General features: G+C 41.6%; 1 protein-coding gene and 1 long non-coding RNA gene across 8 annotated transcripts in view; one reads left to right on the forward strand and one right to left on the reverse strand.

Moving 5' to 3' along the window:
* The window catches only part of LOC132819823 (uncharacterized), a 65432-nt gene extending 63593 nt beyond the window's left edge, over nt 1-1839 (reverse strand). For both annotated transcript variants that reach the window (XR_009645125.1, XR_009645126.1), the window contains exon 1: nt 1681-1839. This is a non-coding gene — a long non-coding RNA (uncharacterized LOC132819823). The remainder of the gene's footprint in view (nt 1-1680) is intronic.
* Nucleotides 1561-25909, forward strand: part of afdna (afadin, adherens junction formation factor a) — a 224583-nt gene continuing 200234 nt past the window's right edge. For all 6 annotated transcript variants that reach the window (XM_060831656.1, XM_060831652.1, XM_060831654.1 and 3 more), the window contains exon 1: nt 1561-1908. In XM_060831656.1, the coding sequence (XP_060687639.1) occupies nt 1810-1908 (99 nt within the window). In that variant the 5' untranslated portion in view covers nt 1561-1809. The remainder of the gene's footprint in view (nt 1909-25909) is intronic.

Below are 25909 nucleotides of genomic sequence, written 5' to 3' on the forward strand. Positions count from 1 at the left end.
GAACCCAAAGAGAGAGAACACTTTGACAGACCAGGAAGTGGATAACACTCAGTCTCGAAGAATGAATGGCACTACTGGGGACTACTAATGGCTCACAATGGGTAGTGCATAATAGCAGACCATGTGATAACAAGGCCTGAAGTGTTGGGGTTGGGATAAGGGTGTCTCAAGCCGTAAAATTGTTGAACTCAATATTGAATTCAGAAGGCAGTTCCCAAGCAGAAAATGAGGCATTGTTCTTTCAGCTTGCACTGAGCTTCACTGGAAGACTGCAGCAAGTGTGAGACAGAGATATTGGTCAGGGAATAATGAATAATATTGAAGTGGCAAGCAGCTGGAAACTCTGGATTTTTTTTCAGAAAGAACGTACATGTTCTGCGAAGCGGTCACCCACTCCATACTTTGTTTTCCCAACGTAGAGGAGACCACATTTTGAGCAGCAAAGTTAGTACACTAGATTGCGTGAAGTGTAGATAAAGCATTGCTTCAGCTGGAAGGTGTGTACCTGGATACCGAGGAAGGAGGAAGTAACTGAGTAGGTGTTACACCTTCTGTGGTTACAGGGGAAGGTGCCATGGGACTGTGAGAGAGGTGTTGATAGTGAAGGAGAAGTGGACTAGGTGTCCTGGAAGGAACAGTCCTTGTGGAAGGCTGACAAGGGAGGAGAGGGGATAATGTGTCTGGTGATGGCATCTCAATGGAGGTGGTAAAAATGGTGAGAAATGGGTCAGATGAAGGACTTCCTGATGAAGGGCTTATGCCCGAAACGTCGAATTTCCTATTCCTTGGATGCTGCCTGACCTGCTGTGCTTTAACCAGCAACACATTTTCAACTGTGATCTCCAGACCTCATTTTTTTACCCGAGAAATGGGTCAGACTCAGCTGACGGCCCTGTCAACTACAGTGCTAGGGAATCCTCAGTTGAAGAAGAAGGTGGACATTTCAGAGACCTCCTTGTCAAAGTTGGCATCATCAGAACAGATTAGATTAGATTAGACTTACAGTGTGGAAACAGGCCCTTCGGCCCAACAAGTCCACACCGACCCGCCGAAGCGCAACCCACCCATACCCCTACACTTACCCCTTACCTAACACTACGGGCAATTTAGCTTGGCCAATTCACCTGACCCGCACATCTTTGTGACGGTGGGAGGAAACCGGAGCACCCGGAGGAAACCCACGCAGACACGGGGAGAACGTGCAAACTCCACACAGTCAGTCGCCTGAGTCGGGAATTGAACCCGGGTCTACAGGCGCTGTGAGGCAGCAGTGCTAACCACTGTGCCACCGTGCCACCCGATGTGATAGAGACACAGGAACTGGTAGAATGAAAGAGTATTTACAGAAAGCCGGGTGTAAGTACGTATAATCAAGGTAACTGTGGGAGTCAGTGGCTTGTAGTGGACCATAACAAATCCTAACTGACTTGCTCCATCTTGGAAACCTTGCCAATTGTTATCACCTACTCCTTCGCCTAGTTCGAGTGCGCATGCGGTAGGTGGTTTCGAGTCACACCTCTCGAAACGGGGGGAGGGGACGTCACTGTGGGTCGCGAGAGCGGCTGTTGGGTGGCGCTCGAGACTGAGGCGACGGTCGAGCGAGCGTGCGCTTTGCCGCGAACACGCAGCCGGAATCCGGCGGCGGCGGCGGTTTTCCGGTCGCGGTTCCTCATTCCTCACCTCCTTATTCACCTTTTTCCTTCACGGAGATTCACCTGACTGATTCGACGCAATCACTTTTTTTTTGAAAAAAGTCGATTTGGTTGCGGTGTTTAATTCGCACCGTGTTCCCCCCCCCACTCTCGAAGGATGTCGAGTCGCGAGGAGGAACGCACGAAACTGGCGGAGATCATTAACCACTGGAATGCCAACCGGCTGGACCTGTTCGAAATCAGCCAACCGACCGAGGTGAGTACCGCGGCCTGAAGCGCCGGTACAGGCCGCGGTTGCCCATTCCCCCAGGAGGGAGCAGCCAGGCGATTGAATGGCCCCGGACCACGCAAGCCTGGATTCGGCGATTTGAGAGTGGGGAAGCTGGTGAATTCTGACGTTTTGTGAAGCACTTTTGCTGTCCGCCCTTTCCACAACAAAGGGCATCCCAGCCTGAGGACTGTCTGGCCGACTCGGCAGCAGGCTGGGGGTTGGGTGTTTGTTCTGGGGCGGGGAGTGGGTAGTGGGTAGTGGTGGGAATGAGATAATAAAATGCCGAATTCTTGCCATGTGTTCTCTTTGTGACTTCATTTTTTGTGTAAATTTGGAAAGCCATCCTGAATTAAGAATTAAAGGGCGTGCCGTGAACGCTGAGACCATTATGTTGGAAGTTAGTTTCCCCGGCTCTCGAGCTAAGGGTAGCGCCAGAGATTGCACCTTCCTGGAACAGGAGACTATTTCTTGTAACTTTTAACAAGCGTTTCAGATTAAGTTAGTTACTGTGATTTGTTTAGCTTTAAGAAGAACCCTTTGTAAAACAATGAGTTTGATCCCCTTATTTTCCTTAGCTATTTTCGGGGTTTTAAAAAAAATTTCATCTCACCCTCTCGTGAGTTAACATCACATAGGTTTGAGATTCAAACCCAATAGTGTCATGTCATTTTTTTTCTCTTTTGTGCTGATGTCCAAATGAGCTAGTGCGAATCAAAGATGTCAGTGGTTGCTTGCATATCTTACTATTTCAGACATTTAATTTTGCATGTTTTTGACGACTGCAACTTCAGTAAACAAAATGGAAAGAACAAATTTGGCTGGGAATGGTTGAGTTGATTTGGACGTGAATATTAATCAGGATTTTGACATGGTCTGTTCAATTAGACGTCCAAGTAATGTAGAAATTCATAGTTTGAAAACAACAAAAAAATGCATTTAATATATTGCAACACCACTAAACTTTTAGCCAGAAATTAGAGTTGAAAGATTGTTGGACCAGGGTGACACTTCCTCTTAAGATTTCTTCCATAAAATTCAGGAACACTTACGTTGTCACTACGGTGGTTTTCCAACATTTAAAGGGAGCAGTTTTTTGTAAGGCAACATAGTTTTCAGGCGCCAGAATGGGAGAATCTGTCTGGGAGAAGGAAAACTATTTACTGACATGCAGCAGCAAAAATAACATGCTGGCGAATGTAGGAAAATACATTTGATAATTTTAGGCTGTTGTACTATTCTCGTTATCAGTTTGAAATGTTTAACCTTTCTGCATGGTGTGCCATAAATGTTACTTGTCTTAGAAGTCATGTGTTCCTTTCTATTGCTGTTCTTTGTGTTTCTACCTTAGTTTGTTAATTGAGCTTATCTTTTCGAGTTATCAGTTCTGGTATAATGGGCTACAGCATGCCTTTTTGACACTGCATTGCATGTTTAGAAAATGGATGTCAAATTCAGGCAAACTGGAATGTCTGCATCAGTGGCTCTGTCTCCCATTATTGAAAATAACAGTTTTCGTAGAATGAAAAATGTCCTTACCTTTTCATTTGTGAGTAAAATCATCTAATTTGATATTTGCGCAGTAAAATATTAGGAATGCTGAATGTTTACAGCAAACTAGAGTTGTATCAATTGCTTAAATGTTTGATACATGTAGAACTCCCAAATAAAATTAGTTTTAAAAAATGCTTGCTTTGATCACAGTTCTAATCCTAAGCTGCCATTGCACATTATTTGTTTTGCATACAGTTGTTCTTGTATTGCTTAATAAATACAAATGTAAAAGCACTGCATCAGGTCATTAGACATTTGAATTTTCACACCACTGACCCTAGCTGTTGAGAGTAACTAATTTGGTTCACCTTTTTATTGAGCAAGTGTTCTGTAAGAATACAGTACAATATCTTGTCTGAAGCATGTCTTAAGAGGCATAACTACAGGGAGGGAGGCATCAAGGGAAAGTGGTTTGAAAACGGTCAGCTGAAATAATAGTCTCAAGTGGAAGAGCTGGGGAGGGAAGAGGAATTTGTCATAAGAGCAGAATAAACGTGTTGGAATGTCCAGCTGAAGTAGACTTCCGGATGTTTATAACCTGTTTTCTTATATGTGTGTATCATAATGGTTCTTGCAATGTGAATATAATTTTTCTACAGTATTTTGCTTGCGGGTATGCCAAACATGTTTGAGTGGTATGGGATGAGGAATCTCCTTTGGCCCCTTGTGAGAAAGTGCGCTGTAAATAGTGTTAGTTTGGTTCTCAGTCTCTTCCGTTGTTCCGTTTGAGGAAATTAAACACAAACACATGTAATAGAAATGACATGCTACTATGGATTCCATGTAGCCGGTGTTTCCTTTTCAATTGTGAGTAACACTGTTGATGGGATGTCTTTAGGACTTGAAACAGCACTCTGCAGTATACTGTTCCCTTCTTTAAATTGAATACCTTACACCTAATTTTTATAAAATGATGTTTGTGTTAATGAAGTTCTTGATTCTATGCAGTTTTTTATGGCATGGTTTTTATTTGAATCTGAGATGGGACTGTTAGAAATCTAATTTGAAATTAGAAATGCAGCTGCCACCTAACTATTGGTTTTCTTGATTTTGTATTCAGGAGCCAAAACCATTAGTGGGTTTATTTTTGGTCTGAGAGTTTTACTATTTCCTTGTATATGGCTAAATATTTCAAATTATTACATTTTTTAAGAAAGCACATTCTGACGTGTGAAAGAAACTTGAAGGCAGATTAGGTTACCTCCGGGGTCAAGCATTTATTTAGTAGAGCAACCTGGTATTCTGTGAAGTGAAATTCTGAATCGAGGTAGCTTTTCCTAGTTAATGGTCAATGGTTAATGGTTGCAGCAGATTGTGCACTTGTTCCTAGAAAATAATAAATGGCATATCGAAACTGTTTAATTCCTGTTTAATAAGCCCAGCAAACACTAATATGCACTTACGGTAATTAGAATAATGTGTTAATTGAATATGCTTGAGAAATAGCGTTGTGCATATGAATATATTGATGGTGGTCTGTTTAGCGCAGTTGGCTGGAAGATTTGTGAGACAGTGTGGGTTCAATTCCCACACTGGCTAAGGTTACCATTGTCCCTAATCTCTCCCCTTATTGCCGTCCTGTTTCCCACTCGCCCACCTCAGTCGAAGCAGAATGCTCAGAGACATAGTAAAGTTTTACCTCCTTCATCTTTAGTCCGGGCCATGGAGTGAGAGAGAATGATCACCCATGTGCACAGGCATATGAGTTCACTGTCTCCTCTGGCACCCTAGTTTCTCAATGAACTATAGTCATTTTACAAGGAGAAGCATCCAGATAAGGCAACATACATATTCATTGGGTGACTGTTGCAATCAAGGAGTATAAATAGTAAAGATTAAACCATCTGTTGTTACGCATTAACTGACTTCACATAATATTTTTCACCTTGTTAACTGACTTTACCTACTGAATACTACCTCATCTTGTTAAATGGCTCTACATCATGCTTTTCCACCTTGTTAACCCATTACCCTTGTCTCCAGAACCCTATTTTTACTAAGTGCTTTTCTGGTCTGAGTCATGCTCAGCTGAACCTCTTATTCCACAAAACTCAAAACTTAACTCTTTTCCTACATGCTCATACCTGATACACATTCTCACCCTTGCCAGAGGTCTGGTGGCCTCCGATTAAATCGTTCAGTTGTGTCTTTCAAGGAGAGAGTCTGGTAAGACTTGACTTGCCCCCCCCCAAAAAAACACTCATACAGTATAGTTTTACTTCCATCTTTTATTCTGGATCCAGGAGGGAAAGAATGATTGCCCATGTACACAGAGACATGAGTTCTCGGTCTTCTCTGGAATAACAGTTTATTCATGAATTATATAGTCATTTTACAGGGGGGAGCATCCAGATAAGGCAACATACATATTGATTGTGTGACCATTATGATCGAGCCATCTGGTGTTACACAATGAATGTTCTTAACCTTAACTGGATTCACATAATGAATACTTTTCACCTTGTTAAACTGACCTTACAAGCTAAATGCTTCCAATATTGTTAAATGGTTCTACATAATTAATGCTTTTCTGCTTTGTTAACCCATTACCCTTGACTCCTGCATCCCAGTGTTAACTGCAAGCTCTTATCTGATCTGAGTCATGTTCAGCTGAACCTCTTTCAGAAGACTAAACTTAACTCTTTCCCTGCTTATGACTTCGACACTTAATCATTTCCTCCTTTACCTAGATGGCACTACCAGCTTTCTTAAGATTCATACAGCCAGTATGTAAGCAAGTTATTGACACAAAGCACACTGATTATAACAACAAAAGTCTGTTTCAGTAAATAGAATTTGAAGAATCCTCCAATGTGTAAAAGAAATTCACCAGTAAAGTTCTTAAATTCACAGTTCTTAGTGACATTCCGTCCCTTCCAAGTCGAGGGGAAACAAGCTAGTTCTCCAAATATCTCCTTCAGTAAAGTCCAACCTGAAAACAATCCTTCTGCATCACTCCTCCGAAATCTGAATTCTTGGATAAGGACTGTTAAATGCTTCACAAGACCGATGAGACTTCATCCTTGCAGAGATGCTTCAGATTGAGGATACCAGCACATCTGCGTGTGCAGTGCAGTAGCTGAAACTGCAGGCTAGGTGAATGCAACATTCTTTGCTTTTGCTTCTGCTCCTGCTCTGCTGTGTAAATATAACAGAGCCAACTGACTGTTGTGATGTTAGCTTGATCATTGAACCACCATATCCCTTAAATGATTGAAAGATAAGGTAAAGCGTGCGTGGTTTAATGTCATTAGGAAGGCCACTGACAAAACCACCTCTTCACTGTTAGCTTCACTTTCGTGCTCGTGACTGGGGAGCTGATTGAATCTATTTGATTAGGTTGTGGACGGCGGGCAGTAGTTTGAAGGTATGCTTTCCTGTGAATGTTCTCTAGAGAAGGTGTAAGCTGCTTAAAGTATCTTTGCATTTCCTTTCTCCTTCCTTCCTTGCCAAGTTGGTTATGAGTATAAAGTCAGTCACACATTTAACTACACTAAATTATCTGCCTATTTCAACATTCTGTCATCTTGAAGTCTGTTACTCTGTACACTATTTATGACATTATCAAGTTTCATGAAATTCGTAAACTTCTCAAAGTTGTAATGCCTAAACAATTCAGTCAATTATGAACAACAATCAATGATTCTAAAATTGAACCCTCTGGTACCTCATTCAGATTATTAAAAGAATTTTTGTGAACCAGTATTTTAACAAACCAAAATTTTAAACATCAAATACTCTCAGCATGGCACAATTTACATTTAAACTTCCCTTTTTCAACCAAAGTATTAGTACAGCCTTAATTTTACTATTTCTCATTTTTGGACTCTTTAGATGAAATTCTTTTATAAAAAGAGGAAACACTCAGCGGATGATGCCACACTCTTCCTCAAGAACAAGACTCGCAGAGCCTCAAATTTTGCCATGAATGGGGCTTTAATCCCTTTCTCAATTTACTGAACCCCAATTAAACACAGAAACTTGAATCCTGCTTAAACACAGAAAACTGGAACCCAGCTTAAACACAGAGCTCTAACATCAGCACAGCATAGACCACCCAGGGGACTCGAACCCCAGTACTGCGCAGAGGACTCAAACCTCAGTTTACCTCCTCTCTCTCCCCCCCCCCCCCCCCCGGCCGCTTCAATATGGTGCAGAGGACTGGAACCTGCCAGCATGCTTGCAAAACTGTGTCTCGACTGATCTAATTACCGTTCAATGAATCCGTAGAATAGAGAGCAACTGAGCAAGGGGACTGATTCCAGCATACAAGAGGGACGAAGGTTTGAAATCTTAAAATCTTACCTTGTGGGCCCATCTGTCTCGAGACACTGATGTTCTGGGCGACCGCTGATACTGTCTGATCATAACTGTGTTTTGGATCCTGCCAACTACACCAATATTGTCATCCTGTTTCTTCTTCTCCTCTTCTCACAACCCCCCCACCGCAACCCCTGTCAAAGCAAAATGTTTAAAGAGACACAGTATAGTTTTACCTCCTTCATCTTTATTCTGGGCCTGGAGAGGGAGGGAGAACGATCGCCCGTGTACACAGATGTGAGTTCTCGGTCTTCTCTGGAATAGCAGTTTATTCATGAATTATGTGGTCATTTTACAGGGAGGAGCATCCAGATAAGGCATATTGATTGTGTGACCGTTATGATCAAGCCATCTGGTGTTACAAAATGAATGTTCTTGACCTTAACTGGCTTCATGTAATGAATGCTCCTCTCCTTGTTAACTGACCTTATATACTGAATGCTTCCAATATTGTTAAATGGTTCTACATAAAGCGTTTCCACCTTGTTAACCCATTATCCTTGCCTCCAGCATATCATTGTTAACTGGAAGTTCTTATCTGATCTGAGTCATGTTCAGCTGAACCTCTTGTTTCACAAAACTCAAAGCTTAGCTCTTTCCCTACCTGCTTATACCTTATACGTTTTCTCAACCTCAAATGTTGAGTATTTTGCCTAATGTCAAATAAGAGCTACCAAAAAAATTGCCTTGTGCCAAGTATTTATTTTTCGATTCATCAAGAACTTTTATATGAAAGTTGATGGTGCCTTGTGTCATGCATATTGGCTTTGGAAGGGAATTTTTCGTTTCTAAGTTCAATCTGTTTATGCTGTTGCCTCAATAGCTAACCTACCCACAAGTAAAACTGACATGAAGTACAGCAGCATTGTGAGCTTGCTTAAGCAGAAATGTTTTTGCAGTGTTATTTTGTAGAAATATTTGTTCATGGGATGTGACCATACTGGCTGTGGTGATAATTGCCTATCCTTAGATTCTAAGCTGCCTAGGGAAACTATCACATTGCTGTTGCTCTGGACTCACCCTAAGCCAGACAGAGTAGGATGGTAGGTTTCTTTTCCTAAAGGACATTAGTGAACCTGATGGGTTTTTACGATAATTGACAGCAGCTACGTGGTGAACAGTGACTGGATTTTTTTTAACATCAGCTTTTTAAATTGAATTTAAATTAGTCTGTCTGTGGAGGATAGAGGAAGAGGAGAGATTTTGAAATGTTCAGCAGGCTTGGATAAATTTGCAGAATTGTGAAGAAAAATTAATACACTGAGTCACACATGACTTTTTGCAGCTTCCACAGGTGCTGCTACATCTGAGTATTTCCAGCGCTTTGTTTTAAATTCATAATTCCATTTTTCACCTTTTTTGCTTTTTCCAAAATAGTTACACGTCATTTCTTAGGTGAGATCCATATTAAACTATTGTGCCTGCAGTTACCAGTGGGTTTGATATCCAGTTCATCTCATTAAAGGTATTTATGTATAGTGCATAACTGTTACACCCACTATCATACTTTTAGATGGAAGACAGATTTTAGTGAGTCAGGAAACGTGAAATGCTGTTGCATTCCCCTCCTCTGGACTGACTTGGAACCACATTATTTATAGTTAGCATCCTTGAATGGGTTAATTAGAAATTATGACATACCTCTGGAACAGGTGGAATTTGAAGCCAGGCCATCTGGCTCAGAAGTAAGGACCCTGTCACTGCGCCACAAACACCCCCCTCGATGTTTTTGGTTAGCAGAGTTCAGTTTCTGGTAAATGGTCATCCACAGGATGTTGATAGTGGGAGAGTCTAACCTTGAGGAACTCTGTCAGAGAGATCCAAGGACTGAAATGATTGATCCCCAATGTCCATGGCCATCTTCCTTTAAGGTATATGAAACTCCAAACAGCAGAGTTTCCCACAATTCCCATTAACATCAATGTTACTAGGATACCTTGCTGCCATACTGTCAAAAGTTGTATCAATGTCCTTGCTCTTACCTAATTCCTGAGTTCAACCCTTTTATAGGGGTGTAATGAGGTCAGCAACTTAGTCACCCTGATAACACTAGAATTGAGCATCATGAATTCTTCATTGTTGTTTTGTGTGCTGTTTGATTGCACTGGCGATTATGCCTTCCATTAGTAAGCTGACAATTGAGTAGATTGGCTGGCTGTATTTATCCTGTTCTTTGTGGTGAGCAAATGTGCAATCCACTTTCAGGTAGGTGCCAGTGCTGTAGCTATTTGGAACAGCTTGCCTAGGACCGTGGCTGGTTTTGCAGCACAGGTCTTTCATTGCTTTTGCCAGAATGCTGACTTGCAAATATCCAATGCCTTCATCCATTTCTTTTATCATGTAAAGGAGATCACAAAGGTGTCATACTTGAGCTGATGATTTTGGAAGCCATTGGTGAAGGTGATAAATCGTCTGATCTGACTATTTAGCATTGAAGATGATTCAGTGCTTCAACCTGTTTTGCACAGATGTGCCTCTCTTTTCTTCCTACATTCCCAAAAAAAACATTGATATTTAGAATATTTGCTAACCATCTTCCCTTGGGTTATGTGCAGTGCAGAGGTTGTGAATGAGCTCTGTTCCTAAGAACATGTATATGCCAGTTGTAACGCTGTATAGTACTATATAAAGTTGCAAGTCATATGTATGAACAAATGTTCGCACATCGGATCCTTAAAATTAAGATCCCACATGAGGGGGTGCTAATATTGTTCAAAAGTATGAGTAGTTGTAAGTCAGATGTTTGAAAGTTGTGGACTGCTTGTGTTTGTTTAATTGTCATGATGTGGAGATGCCAGTGTTGGATTTGAGTGGACAAAGTCAGAAGTTAATAATACCATGTTATAGTCCAACAGGTTTATTTAAAATTTCCAAACTTTTGGAATGCTAATCTTCATGGCTACTCTCGAAACCATGAACTACTGACGTGGTGGAGAGGATCACCAAGTAAGTCATGCATCTCGAAACAGACATCTAGATTCTACAGAGACACAAGAAAGCAGTCAAGATCCTGCAAGGACTTCAGATCACGAATCCATTCAAGTCGACCTACAACACAAACAGAGATTCTGCAGTCGTAGCCCCCTCTCATTCCTCAACCATCTTACATCAGCTCTATAGCAGATGTCACAACCTTGAAACCATAATAGAGTCCATACTCTCTTGCACTCAGGACACAGTGGACCAGCTATGAGACACTGTCAAACAGATGGAACTATGCCACCTATGTGCACACCAAGGACAGGAAATGTGAGAAACCTTCTGCATCACCACCACAAGCCTTCCCCGGTACTGTGGTTGAAACCGGTACCATTGCAGAGAAGTCCATCATCAACTTGTCTGGTCACACCCCTCAAACAGACAAGATGAGAGTTCTTAGCTGAGGGCCCAATTTCTGTCCCACTGCCAAAATGGATCCTATCGCCCTCGTGACGGACACAGGAATTCATCAAGCATGTTAGACTCTGGGAATTCTTCAACAAACCCCAAAATGTTACCAGTGAGCCTAATGAGACAACTAAAAAAACTGTAACAATCAACAGAGATCCACAGTGCAGCAACCAAGGAAGATAGAGTTGAATTGGATCCGTCTGCATGGCCGCTGCCCTAGGCTCGACATGTTTGTTTTCAAGGCCAGCTGCAACATTGTCATCAAACTAACAGCCAAAGGAGGAGCCATCATCATACAGAATAGAATGGACTACAGCAAAGAGATGTTACTGACAACTGAACAACTAGAAATACTATAGACCATTAGCTGCCAATCCAGCCAGAGAACACACTTGTCAACTCAACAGACTGATCAAGATGTTTGATCCAGACTTTGAGTAGTATATGCGCTCTAATCCCACGTACTTACGTAGGAGATTTCTTCTGCCTTCTGAAGATATACAAAGCCAACAAACCTGGACATCCCATTATTATCAGGCAATGGGACTCTGAGAACCTCTGACTACATCAAGTGCATCTTGAAACCCATTTGGACGAGGACCCCCCAGCTTCTGTCATGACACTACATACTTACAGAAGCTTGATACTCACTGACCAATTGAACCAGGAATATTCCTTGTCACAATGAATATTTTGGCACTCTACATCAGCAACCCCCATGACAATGACATCTATGCAACAGCCTCCATACTGAACACTGATAACTGCCAATTTCCAGACGCCACTCAACAACTCATCTACTTCATCCTCAACCACAGTACCTTTACCTGCGACAACCAGCTATTCATCCAGGCACTGAGCAATCAGGGGTACTAAATTTGCATCCCATAATCCTACATGCTCATGCACCAATTTGAGCAAGACTTCTTCATAGGACCTCCAATCGATGCTATACGCCAGAAACATCAGCATTTTCTTCCTTTGGACTCAGGCATAAAATCACTGAAACGATTACACAACAATACCAGCAAGTTTCATCCCACTACTGGATTAACCATGGACTGCTTTTCAGAATCAGCTTTATTCTTGGACACTCATCTCCAAGGACAGACACCTTTATACTTCACTGAACTGCAAATTCATGGATAACCTCACGATGCACCTCTTCTCTAACTTCCATCCTAAACACGTTAAAGTCATCCACTACAGACAAACCACCTGCTTACACATGGGATCTGCTCTGACGAGAAGGAACATGACACACCTACAGAAGCTGAAAGACACCCATGTAAGAATGGAATATAATGCTGAACGCATCTATTGACAGTTCTGATGTGCTACAGTGAAAAACGGCCACACTTCACCTCATGAAACAGTAGCGCTCAAAGCTTGTGAAAATAGCCCAGGTTTATTATCTTTTTCAATCTATTTTAACATTTTCACAGTGACTCACATGATTTCTCCACACAGTCTACTGTAATTTTTGTAGGAGCAAATTACTGCCAATGCTGGAATCTGAACTGAAAACAAATGTTGGCGAGCTCAGCGGGTCAGGCAGCATCCATGGAGAGAAAGCAAGCTAATGTTTCATGATGACTGTTCAGAGCTGAAGTGAAGTGTGAAGGGGACAGCATTTATGCAATAGTAGGGTGGTTGGAGTGTAAAGTGCTGGGGGAGAAAGAATGTTGATAGTTCAAATTAAGTGATCAGCAAATCACACTGCAAACTGGAGGAGCAACATCACATCTTCAGACTAGGCAATTTGCAACCTTCTGGGCTCAATATTGAGTTCAACACCTGGAAATTATGAACCTGTTCCTTTCCTTTTCTTTAGCTTTTGCTTGTTACATTCTCTGTTACGCTTCCCCCATCTCTTGGGACTGTCTTTCCACTCTAGCAGTTACACTATTGTTCTACCATTCTCTCATTCTGATCACTCTAAGCCAGATTTCCCAATTTGTTTGTCTGAGAGCATTGGTTTTGGGTTTGGAAAAAAGCTAATATAACACTTTTCATTCAAACTGGGAAGGAGGCAGAAAGCAAGAAACTGCAGCCCAGTTAGCTTATCATCTGTTAAAGGGAAAGACACTACAGCAAAGAAATTGGATAACTTCAAGTTAATCAGACAGAACCAAAGCGGTTTTGTAAAAAGGGAATCATGTTAACTTATTGGAGTTCTTTATTTACAGCACAAAATCCTTTCCTTTAAAGATGAATGTATTGTATTTCGATTTCTAGAAGGCATTTGATATGGTGCCATAAGAAAGGTTATCCCGGAAAATAAACTCTCATGGTTTTGGGGGTAACATATTGGCATAGATTGAAGACTGGCTTCCTAACAGGAAGCAGAGAGTAGCAATAAATAGGTCTTTTTCAGGCTGGCAGACTGTCATGGATGGTATGCTGCGAGGGTCGATGCTGGGCCCTCAGCTCTTGACAATTTACATAAGATTCAGATGAAGAGACCGAAGGCATAGTAGCTAAATTTGTGGATGACAGTGAGTTGCGAAGTGGATATAAGGAGCCTACAAAATAGGGTAAGTGAGTGGGCAAAGATCTGGCAAATGGAGAAGAATTTGGCAAAGTATGAAATTGCCCATTTGACAGGAATAATCATGTTATCTGAGTTCAGATATAGAAAGATGAAGGTTTTCTAGTGTATGAATCACCAAGGTAGTATACAATACAGCACGTGAATAGAAATGTTACGTGTCTTGTGAGGGGACTTGAATGCAAGACATTAATGTAACATCTTAGAAGTAAGAGGCAAGTCCAAAAAGTAAAATACGGATACGTGGATCAGTGAGTTATTTGCAAATATTACAGTTTTTGCAATACAAGTAACTAGTAGCATTGACCTGTTGAACATCACATTTTTTGAGATTCTTGGATTTGTAGACTAATTTGAAGTTCCAGTCTCCTGATCCCTTTTTTAAAACTGGTTTGCAGCACTGTGTGAAAGTGGTCTTTGCCTGCAACACAGAAGTAGTTAGGTTGTTCTTTAACTGCGATCTTCACACACACACACACAGAACACCCCAAAACCTGCGTAAGAGCATTCTGTCTCATTAGTCCACTCCAAAAGAGTTTAAAATAGCTTTTTGACACCTGTTGTGTTTTCATCAAAGGGCAAAGTTCAATGTGTATGCAGCTTTGGGTATAATCCACAGACTGGCTTGCTACTGAATGCTACCTCATGTTAAATGGCTCTACATAATGATTGCTTTTCCACATTAACCTATTACCCTTGCATCCAGCACCCCATTGTTAACTAAGTTCATATCTGATCTGAATCATGCTCAGCTGAACCTCTTGTTTCACAAAAATCCGACCTTAACTCTTTCCCTGACTGCTTCTACCCAAGACACATTCTCAGGTCAATTGGCTGAAAAATAGCAAATAGAGTTCAATCTGGACAAATATAAGCCATTGCATTTTGCTACAGCAACAAGGGTAGGGCTATTACAATTATTGGTAGGCCCATGTTTAGTGTTGTAGAACAGAGGGACCTAGAGGTGCAGGTACATAATTCTTTGAAATTTGCATCACGTATGGGCAGGGTGGTTAAAAAGGTATTTGGCATGCTTCATTGCTCTGTCCTTTGAGTAGAGGAATTAGGAAGTCATGTTGAGGGTGTGCAAGATGTTAATGAGGCATCTTCTGGACTAATGTGTCCAGTTCTGGTCACCCAGTTATGGGAAGGAAATTATTAAACTGGAGAAGATTCAGAAGTGATTTACATGGATGTTGCTGGGTTTGGAAGGTTTGAGTTCTAAAGATAGGCTGGGACTTTTTTTCCACTGGAGCATAGGAGGTTGAAAGGCGACCTTACAAAAGTTTATAAAATAATGAGGTGTACAGATAGTTAATGGTAGTTGTCTTTTTCCAGGATGGGGGATTTCAAGTGGGGCAAGTTCATTATGGACAGTCTGTTTCTGTGCTGTATGACTGAGAAACAGCCTGTGAGCACAGGAGCAGTGACAAGATGGGGTGGTGAGCAAACTTTTGCTACTGCCATGCGTGTGAGAGATGCAGACTGGGGCTGCACTGCGGAAGCTGGGATTAACATTGCTGGGGTGAGGAGAAAAGACTTGGCAAAGGGAAGGGGCGGAAGAAAACTGCATTGTGGGGCATGTGGAAGTGGGGATAACAGTTTAAACCTGTTAACAAAGAAATACTCAGCTAACTGGGAATGAGGAAAATATCACAGAGATAATGAATTATTTGAAAATGAAAGGGAAGTCTTTACCTTTAGGCTGTTAATGTTCAGGAATTACTTTACGAGGAAAAGATGTTGTGGATGCATACTGTAAGTTGAATTTAAAATCAGAATTTGAGGTTTAAGATTTAGTCAACAGTAGTAACTATCTGGTTAATGTCTTTTGACACATGAAATTATTGGTTGTATAAAAAAATGCAAATTTATGCTTGTGCCAAAGTGTCTGTTGAATTGATGTTTTGTGACTTTCAAGTATAATGGTGTATTGCTAATTGAAGATATTGATGAATTCTTATTCCCCTACTGAGGAACAAATATGCTACGTGTTGATCAGTATTTCCCCAAACATGCTTTTGGGTGCCTCCAAGGTCTGTTTGCGCTAGTGGCTTCAGGAGCCAGATGTCAGTGCCCTGCTTTGCATACTGATCCTTTTGTGCAAAATCCGGCAGTGGCTGCGCATGCACTCACTCATCTTAGAGTGGATGTTGATGATAATACAATGGATCCTGCTGTTCAGCTTTTCTTTGCCAAAATCATTGGATAGTAAGCTTTCACTTTCTGAAACTGAAGTTGTGAACATTGGCATGAATTTGACCAATTTAAGGCACTCCCATTACACTAAGACATATCCATTTAAATGTAGAAAATGCTGGAAATACAGGTAAGTAGATTTTAAGGTGAAATGGTTAATGTTTCAGGTCAATAACCTTTCATTAGAACTAGAAGAAGATAGCAATGTAATTAGCCTTCAGTAATGTGGTTTGGGTCTGAGAACAAAAGGAAAGGTAAGATTGAATGGCAAGAGTATGTGGGGCTAGGAGTGTGAAAATGAGATAAGTAAAGCAAGGAACGATGGATCTTGACAAGATATGGATGATATTCGTATTACCAACCAAAAGCAAAAATGAGGGGGAAGAAAACACCAGTAACATTGAAACCTATAAAAGAGAAAGCAAAGTCAATGGCAAAGGTGAAGGCCTGAAATTGTTAAACTCATTGATTCTGGGAGAATGTAAAAAAATTTATTAAAACATGAGGTGATGCTGCTTGAGATTTTGGTAAACTTCATTGGAACAATAAAGCAGGCTGAGGAGTGAGAGATCAGCATGAGAGCAAGGTGGAGAATTGAAATAACAGACAACTGGAATCTCTGGACCAGCCTGTGTAGTGACTTTACCCAAAGCTATTGCTTAATGTATTTGATCATGCCACCATAGAGCAGATCATCTTATGAGCACTGCATACCCTATCCAAAAGTGAAAGTAGTAAAAGTGAATTGCAGTTTGACTTGAAAATGGGGAACACACTTCTCCCAGTCTGTCACAGATGATTATGGATTAATTTGCAGTTCATCCTCTATTGCAGAACTTGAGCATACAATCAAAGGCTGACATCCAAACTGAGTATAGATGGATTGCTGCATCGTGGAAACTGTCATTATTGTTGAGATGTTGAAACCAAGGCCCCTGCTGTCAAGTGACCATAAATGATCCCACAGCCCTATTTTGAAGTTTAGCAAGAGAATCATCCCTTGTGTTCTATTCAGCAGTTTTTGTACTCAACTTCTGTATTGAGGTGCTGGTTATCTGGTCATTGTCATGTTGCTATTTGTGCAAACTTGCTGTGAACAAATTGGCTGACACTTTGCCCCAAAGCAGTGTTGGAGTGATTGTTGCACTAAGTGAAAGGTGTTATAGCCCGCACTTCTTTCTATAAATTGGAGAATGAAATCAGAATCTTCATCTTTTTCGAAGATGATATAATCTAAAAAAATACTAGTTTTGACTGTCATTTATGCATTGAACTGTCAAAGAATGAAACCTTTATTGCAGTCTCTGGCATTGTCCCTTCAACTAGTTTTAATCTTTGAATTTGCTGTCTTGTACTCAGAGTTTATTGCAAAGTTATAGACTGTATTTTGGAATTGTTTTCTTTAAATTGTCATTTTTTTTAATACTGTAAGACTCTTAATGAATAGACAAGGGTCTTTAGAGTTTTAAATCTTAGTAAGTCTTAAACTTCTGTCATAACAGTAGATCCATGCTGTAGCTCTTTTGAATAACAATTGTCTTGAATAGGTTGGTTGTGATTGAAGACCAAAGAAATTGGCCTGAACAATTGTTAATGGGACAATTAAATTAGCTTGTATGCCGTTTTTGTATGCATCACACGTGAGAGAAGTGACTTTATGATGCACTGCTGCAAGAAGCGCAATACTATTGAGCTCAGTTCATTTTTTTAACCTAGTATTCTATAGAACAGATGTCACACATTCAGTGATATGTTGTCTGCATGGACGTATTAGTACATCAATGTTCCATGGTATTGTTTACAGTGAAACAGGTGCCAGCAAGAACCCTCAGCAACCACAACTTTAGTTGTAGCACAACTCTTAATTCTGAGCGGTTGTGAAAAGCTTGAATTGAGAAACTAGGCTAATTTGATGTGAGGTTTGTGTAATCCTTTGGATTATTCATTAACGAATCAAAGACTGATTGCATTGAGTTGCACTGTGTTTGGCAAATTTTTCAAGGAGCAAGCTAATTCCATTCTGTCTTAAAACATTCTAGAAACTAGTGTCTGCTAGTAGTGATTAAATAGAGTGGTGAGAGCATGCTGTTATTCTTGTTTGTAGACCTAAATTTATTTTCATTTGCATGAGTTAGAAGGATAGTCGCCCAGATTTCATGGTCAGCGGCAAAGTGTTGGCATTCCTTGCTGATCTTGAGAGAAGCTGCCTACAAAGATCTCAGTCACTGTGGCAATGATTTCCCCATTTCCAGGTCAGTTCGAATCTGATGCCAACCTGAGAGGATTTCCAACATCCAGCAGAAGTGGTGCATTAAACAGCAAACCAGGAAATAAGATGCACTATTACTTATTGAAGTACAGATTGAAGCCATTTTTTCAGAATGTATATGTGGAAGAAGTTGAAATATCAAGCATTTATTTTGAAATGTATTTATTTATCTTAATAGAAAAGTTTAACATGCAAGAATTTCTATAGACTGAGTTGTTTTCAATAATAATTATAAACTTGATGCCAATTTTCAAATAGAAACAAAATGCTAGAAATACTCCGTAATGTCAGGCCGTGTCAGTGGAAAGAGGAGTACTAATGTGATTCAGGTCTTTGACATCCATCTCAACTGACAGAAGTGAAGATGTAATATGTTTTGGGCAAGGAATGAAAAGATCAGGGAGAAAGAGTATGACAGGGCGGATGATGGAAATTGAATGAAGTGAGGTAGTTTTCAAGACTCAAAGGAATTTAATGAGGCAAGGAGAGAAACAAAAGATGTACCTACAACAGATTTTTGTATTCCTTCATGTGATGTGGGCATCACTGGCTGGCCAGCATTTATTGCCCATCCCTAAATGCCATTGCGAATGTCATGGTGAACTGCTTTCTTGAGCTTTTTACAGTTGCAGTAGATTGACCCACAATGCTGTTCGGGAGGGAATTCCAGGATTTGGACCCAGTGACAGTGAAGGAATGGTGATATATTTCCAAATCAGGGTGTCTTGGAAGGGAACTTGTCGGTGATGGTGTTCCAAGGTATGTGCTGCCCTGTTCTTCTAGGTGAAAGCGATTGTGGGTTTGAAAGGTGTTGTCTAGGGATCTTTGAATTTCTGCAGTGCACCTTGGAGATGTCGCAGACCATTCGAGCATTGTGTGTGTGCGCTACAGCTTTCCCATATTGGCACTAACCACCTGAGTTCTGAGGAAGGGTCACTTGATCTGAAATGTTAACTCTGGTTTCTCTCCACAGATGCTGCCAGGCCTGCTGAGCTTTTCCAGCAATTTTTGATTCTGATTGACAACATCTTTTTGGTTTTTATTCCCCAGAACCTCAGCTGAGTTTCTGGATTAATAATCTAGTGATAATATTACTGGGCCCACTGTCTTCCCATATGCTGCTGGATGAGCACCAAAATAAGAGAAACTAAAATAAATGGGAAACAAAATGGGAGTAGAAACTATGGTCTGAAATTGTTGAACTCCAAAGTTGAGCCCAAGGTTGTCAAGTGCTTAATGGAAGGATAAAGTGCTTATATTGAACTATATAGGAACATTGCACTAGGCTGAAGATAGACTCTGACGCAAGTTATGCCTAACACAAAGAAACATGGTTGTGACTGTTGGCTATCAATTATCTCAATACAGGGTATCACTGCTGGAGTTACTCTGTGTAGTGCCCGAGGCTGAATCAACTTCAGCATTTTTAAGTGAGCTTCCCTTTGGCATGACGTCAGAAGTTGACAGATGATCACTGCTTATCGCAGCATGTTCACCATTCATTGAACTATGAATTTAAGAGCAAGAGTAGACCATTACGCCCCTTGAGCCTGTTCTGGCATTCAATAAATTCATGTCTGATCTATTGTAACCTCCAATTCACATTTCCACCGACTCCTGGTAATGTTTTACCTCGCTTAGCAAGAATATATTTATTAATGCCTGAAAAATATTTAAGGATTCTGTTTTTGCCACCTTTTCAGGAAGAGAGTTTCAAAGACACTCGACCCTGAGAGAAAAATGTTGTTTAATGTGTGCTTTAAGTGGGTGTTCCCTGATATTTAGATAATCCGTAGTTCTTGATCCTCCCATGATAGGAAACATCCTCTTCAAATCTACACTGAAAAAATCGCTTAGGATCTTGTATATTTCAGTCTTAATTATCTCTTAATCTTTGAAAAGCTAAAGGAAACAAGCCTAGTCTGTTCAACGCTTCCTCAAGACTGCATTCCCAGTACAACAATTAGTCTAGTAAAACTCTGAAATGCTTCTATGCATCTGTAAATAAGGGGCCAATATCCAGATGCAGTCTTGATTCAAATTCATGTGCCCTGTTTGACTGAAGTATAACCTCCTTCCTTTTGAATTCAATTCTCCTTTGTGATATGACGTTGTATTAGCTTTCCTAATTACTTCCTGTACCTGCATACCCAATCTCCTGTTTTTCATTCTCCTTTAGCCCTCTGCATCTTAAAACTCTGCAATCTGTCAATGTTTTATTAAGTTCTCCTGCCAAAATGATGGATTTATCATTTTCCCAAGTTATATTCAATTTGCCACATTTTTGCTCACTCATTTTATTTTTTTTGTATCCTCCTTGCATCCTCTTCACAATTTAATTTCCTATCAGCTAATTTGGCAACCATGCCTACCCATTCCTTCATGTAGGTTATTTCTAAAAGTTGTAAACAGTCAAAATATTCAATACTGATTACTGTGGCTCAGCACTCTTTCCAACCTAATTTATGTCTACCCTCCTTTCCATTGACTAGCCATTTTTCTCCAACCAAGTCTTCTGTCCATTGTGGTGTGGTGCTTCATGTCTTCTGGAAATCAAATTACAGTATATCCATTCATCTACAGTACCTGTTGCCACCTCAAAATGCTCCAATAGATTGGCAAGACATAGTTTCGAGGATGGGAAACCATGTTGACTCTGCCAGATTGCCTTAGTCTTATCCAAGTATCCTGCTACTCTCTTTTCAATAATAGCTTCTAATAATTTTCATGATACTGTAAGCTAAGTAGCCTTTACTTTCCTGCTTTCTGCCTTCCTCTCTTTATTGGAAGAAAGGATTTATATTTTCCATCTTCTAGACCAGTGGTACCGTACCTGACTCCTCGTGAAACCTTGGATACTGAGGCAACTTGGGTCCATAATCAGCACAAATCTAAATGGAGTACAGGAATAGAGGAACATAAGTTGTTGAAATTGGCTGTTTGATTTTATATAACTTCCTAGACTTGTTACAGAGATAAATAGTGCAAGAATAAGGATGTTGTGTCGAAACTTGTATAAAGCATTGGTCCAGCCTAAACCAGAGTATTGCATCCACTTCTGGGGAACTGCAATTTGGAAAGAATGTGAAGGCACTCGAGTACAGAAAAAAAATCACTAGAATAATTCTGTAGATGAACTTCTTTGGAATGAGGAGAGATTTGATTAGGGTGTATAACTTAAATGGGGCCTGTGCAGAGTAGGAAGGGATAAACCCTCTCTGCTCATGAGGGGAACCAGAATGAGAGGGCACATAAAAGCAGTAAATGTGAGATAAAACTTATTCTCACACGTTGTAAAAGGTAAGCAATGAAATGCCTGAGTGTGTGTAGAGACAGTTTCAATTGAAATATTCCAAAGAAAATTAAACTCTTATTTAAAAAAGATGAATGTGCATGGTTGCTGGAAAAATCTACCAAGTGAATTGCTAATTTGAGAGCTGATGCACAATGTGTCAAAAAAACCATTTGTGCTGTTACAATTGTGAAATTATTTCAGAGAGGTAGGAACAGACTGAATTGAGGGATCCGCCGATGCACTCTTGTTTATAGATTTTTTTTGGAGGTGGTACTAACAGTGTTCAGGGTTGGTAGGAAACTGACGTTGGCAGTGGCAGGACAGGTTTAATGAAAATCACCAGAGGAGATGAGGACAGTGAGCTGGAATTAATAACTTGATAATGATGGGATCGTGTTCAACTTTCCAGAAGATTAACTACTGGAGATGGGTGGAAGTGTTCTTTGCATGCATTGAGGGTTCCTGATCCAGGCATATCATTTGGAAAACACCAGTTCAACTCATTCAAAAAGCTGCAAAAGTTTTGAGGGCTTCTGCAGTGGTTTCCACTTGTCTGCATTCCAATGACATTGTTCTCAGTACTTCTTTTCTGTAGACTATGTTTGAATTTCCAAATTTGTGTACATGTGAACTCCAGAAATTGGTATCTGTTTCAGGTGAATAAGGATGACTGCTGACAGTTTTGCAGTAACTACTACTGAAAAATACAGTCCATTAAAACACAGTTTTTGAATTGAAATCAAATGTATACGGAGTCCTCAATGTGCTGCCAGTTTGAAGCTGTTGGAAGTTAATTGGTAGTACCCAGTTAATAGACCAGAATTCATTAATTCCACAACTGCTTGTCCTCTGATAGTTATTACTTAGGTGAGGCAAAAACTGAAATATTGAATCGTACAAATCCAGTGACACCGCTATGAATGTTGCAAAACGACTCAGACTGCAGGAGTTAAAGGTGTTGCTTTACCATCTTTGCCAGGGCAGTTGGGTATTAGCAATTAATGTTGGCCTTTCTGATGATGGCTGTGTCCCTTGAATTTAAAAATCCACAAACCCATCCCAGCTGTGCATAGATATTGAACAGGAGTCTTTGAACATTGGATCCTGGCAAAGAATATTTACAGTTCCAGATGAGGAGGACCACTCCTTTTAGCAGTGATCTGATGACATGAACTGAAGAACCTACATTTTAATGTTTATTGAGCATGGTTGAAGAAAAACATAGTCTGTTAAGGGCTTGTGCTAAAAAGAAATGGTCTTGGGATTGGGAGTGACGTTATAATCAGACTCCTCTCCAGCTCATATCTGTTGTTTTAAACCAAAAGAGAAAATGCTGGAAAATCTCAGCAGGTCTGGCAGAATCTGTAAGGAGAGAAAAGAGCTGACGTTTCTATTCTAACTGACCCTTTGTCAAAGCTAAAAATAGGGAGGTATTTATTCTAGGCTGAGTCATGGCTCCAGAAGCAAAGGTAGCAGTAAAGAGGTGACAATGACAGTGTGTGGAGAGATGATAGGGGGCTTAGGAGCTGTGAATGACCAAGGCTGAAGCCAGTGCTATGTGACAAAATGTGTGGGGGATGGGTGAAACAGAGGCAAAATGGAAAACGGGAGAACGGTAGCATAGAGGGAAGAGGAGAGGAAAAAGGTAATAGAGTGGGGAGTGAGAGAAAGAAAGACAGTCAAGGAATGAGGTACAGAACAGTGAACAAAATATATATTAAAAAAAAATGAAATAAAATTACCGAGCAGAATGAAAACAGGGGTCAAGATGGGTTAATCATCTGAAGTTGTTGAATTCAATGTTGAGACCGCAGGCTGTAACGGAAGATGAGATGCTGTTCCTCCAGTTTGCATTGAGCTTCACTGGAACATTGCAGCAGGCCAAGGACAGACATGTGGGCACAGGAGCGGGATTGTGTGTTGAAGTGGCAAGCCACGGGAATGTCCGGGACCTGATTGCGTATCGATCGAAGGCACTCAGCAAAGTGATCACCCAGTTGGTGTTTTGCCCCTCCGATATAGAGGAGACCACATTGGGAGCAACAAATGTAATAGACCAAATTGAAAGAGGTACAAGTGAAATGCTGCTTAAACTGAAATGAGTGTTTGGGGCTTCCGTGGTGAGTATGGAAGAGGTAAAGGGACAGGTGTTGCAGCTTCTGCAATTGTATGGGAAGGTGCCGTAAATGATGGGAGAGGTGTTAGGTGTGATAGAGTGGACTAGGTTGTCCCAAAGGGAGCGATTTCTGCGGAATGCAGACAGGGAGGGGAAGGGAAGATAAGATGTGTTTAGTGGTGGTGTCATGTTGGAGTTGGGGAAAATGGCAGAGAATTATTTTTTGCATGTGAAGGCTGATGGGGTGAAAGATGAGAACACGAGGGGCCCTATCCTTGTTCTGGGAAGGGAGGGAGGGGGTGAGGGTCGTGGTGTGGGAGATGAACCGCAAGCTGTCGAGAACCCTGTCGACAACTGAAGGTGGGAAGCCACTGTTGGAGAAGGAGCACGTATTAAGAGCACCACTTTGGAAAGTGGTCTCATTGGAACAAATGCGGCGTAGGCAAAGGAGCTGAGAGAAAGGGATAGAGTCCTGACAGGACGTAGGGTGAGAAGAGCTGTAGTCCAGATAGCTGTGTGAGTCAGTGGGCTCAGACCAAAGAGGTAGCCACGGGCACACGTATGGGCCCCAGCTATGCCTGTCTCTTTGGCTACGTTGAACATTGATCTTCCGTAATTACACCAGCACCACTCCCCACCTCTTCCTCCGCTACATTGATGACTGCATTGGCGCCACCTCGTGCTCCCGCGAGGAAGTTGAGCAATTCATCAACTTCACCAACACATTCCACCTTGACCTTAAATTTACCTGGACCATCTCTGACACCTCCCTTCCCTTCCTGGACCTCCCCATCTCCATTAATGACGACCGACTTGACAGTGACTTTTTTTTACAAACCCACCAACTCCCACAGCTACCTAGATTGCACCTCTTCCCACCCTACCTCTTGCAAAGATGCCATCCCATATTCCCAATTCCTCCGCCTCCGCCGTATCTGCTCCCAGGAGGACCAGTTCCACTACAGAACACCCCAGATGGCCTCTGTCTTTAGAGACCGCAATTTCTCTTCCCACGTGGTTAAAGATGCCCTCCAACGCATCTCGTCCACATCCTGCACCTCCGCCCTCAGACCCCACCCGTCCAACTGTAACAAGGACAGAACGCCCCTGGTGCTCAACTCCACCCTACCAATCTTCGCATAAACCAAATTATCCGGCGACATTTCTGCCACCTCCAAAAGGACCCCAGGGATATATTTCCCTCCCCACCCCTTTCTGCCTTCCACAAAGACTGTTCCCTCCGTGACTACCTGGTCAGGTCCACGCCCTCCCTTCTCTCTTCCCCCCCCCCCCCCCCCACAACCCACCCTCCTATCCAGGGACCTTCCCCTGCCACCGCAGGAACTGTAAAACCTGCGCCCACACCACCTCCCTCACCTCTATCCAAGGCCCGAAAGGAGCCTTCCACATCCATCAAAGTTTTACCTGCACATCCATTATCATTTATAGTATTGGTTGCTCCCGATGAGGTCTTCTCTACATTGGGGAGACTGGGCGCCTCCTAGCAGCGCTTTAGAGAACACCTCCGGAGCACCCACACCAATCAACCACACCGCTCCGTGGCCCAACATTTCAACTCCCCCTCCCATTCTGCCGAGGACATGGAGGTCCTGGGCCTCCTTCGCCACAACTCCCTCGCCGCCAGACGCCTGGAGATAGAACACCTCATCTTCCGCCTCGGAACACTTCAGCCCCAGGGCATCAGTGTGGACTTCAACAGTTTCCTCATTTCCCCTTCCCCCACCTCACCCTAGTTCCAAACTTCTAGCTCAGCACTGTCCCCATGACTTGTCTGGACTTGTCCTACCTGCCTAACTCCTTTTCCACCTATCCACTCCACCCTCTTCTCCCGGATATCACCTTCATCCCCTCCCCCACTCACCCATTGTACTCTACTACTTTCTCCCCATCCCCACCCTCCTCTACCTTATCTCTCCACGTTTCAGGCTCTCTACCTTTATTCCTGATGAAGGGCTTTTGCCCGAAACGTCGATTTCGCTGCACTTTGGATGCTGCCTGAACTGCTGTGCTCTTCCAGCACCACTAATCCAGAATCTGGTTTCCAGCATCTGCAGTCATTGCTTTTACCTCTGTTAGTGGATAGACTATTATTGTTTTAATATTGGGATTGATAGAAGCAAAAAGTCACACGGAACACAAGTTGTTAAGGCAAATAAGCTGAACTGTTTGTGTGATACTATGAAAGATCAGTGAATAATAGATTAAAATTCAATGTAGCGTTTCTATTATATATTCCTATCTAGATTTATTGTTGTGAATTTTCCAAAGCAATTG

This window comes from Hemiscyllium ocellatum, chromosome 10 (assembly GCF_020745735.1).
Source record: "Hemiscyllium ocellatum isolate sHemOce1 chromosome 10, sHemOce1.pat.X.cur, whole genome shotgun sequence".
Lineage (NCBI taxonomy): Eukaryota > Metazoa > Chordata > Chondrichthyes > Orectolobiformes > Hemiscylliidae > Hemiscyllium > Hemiscyllium ocellatum.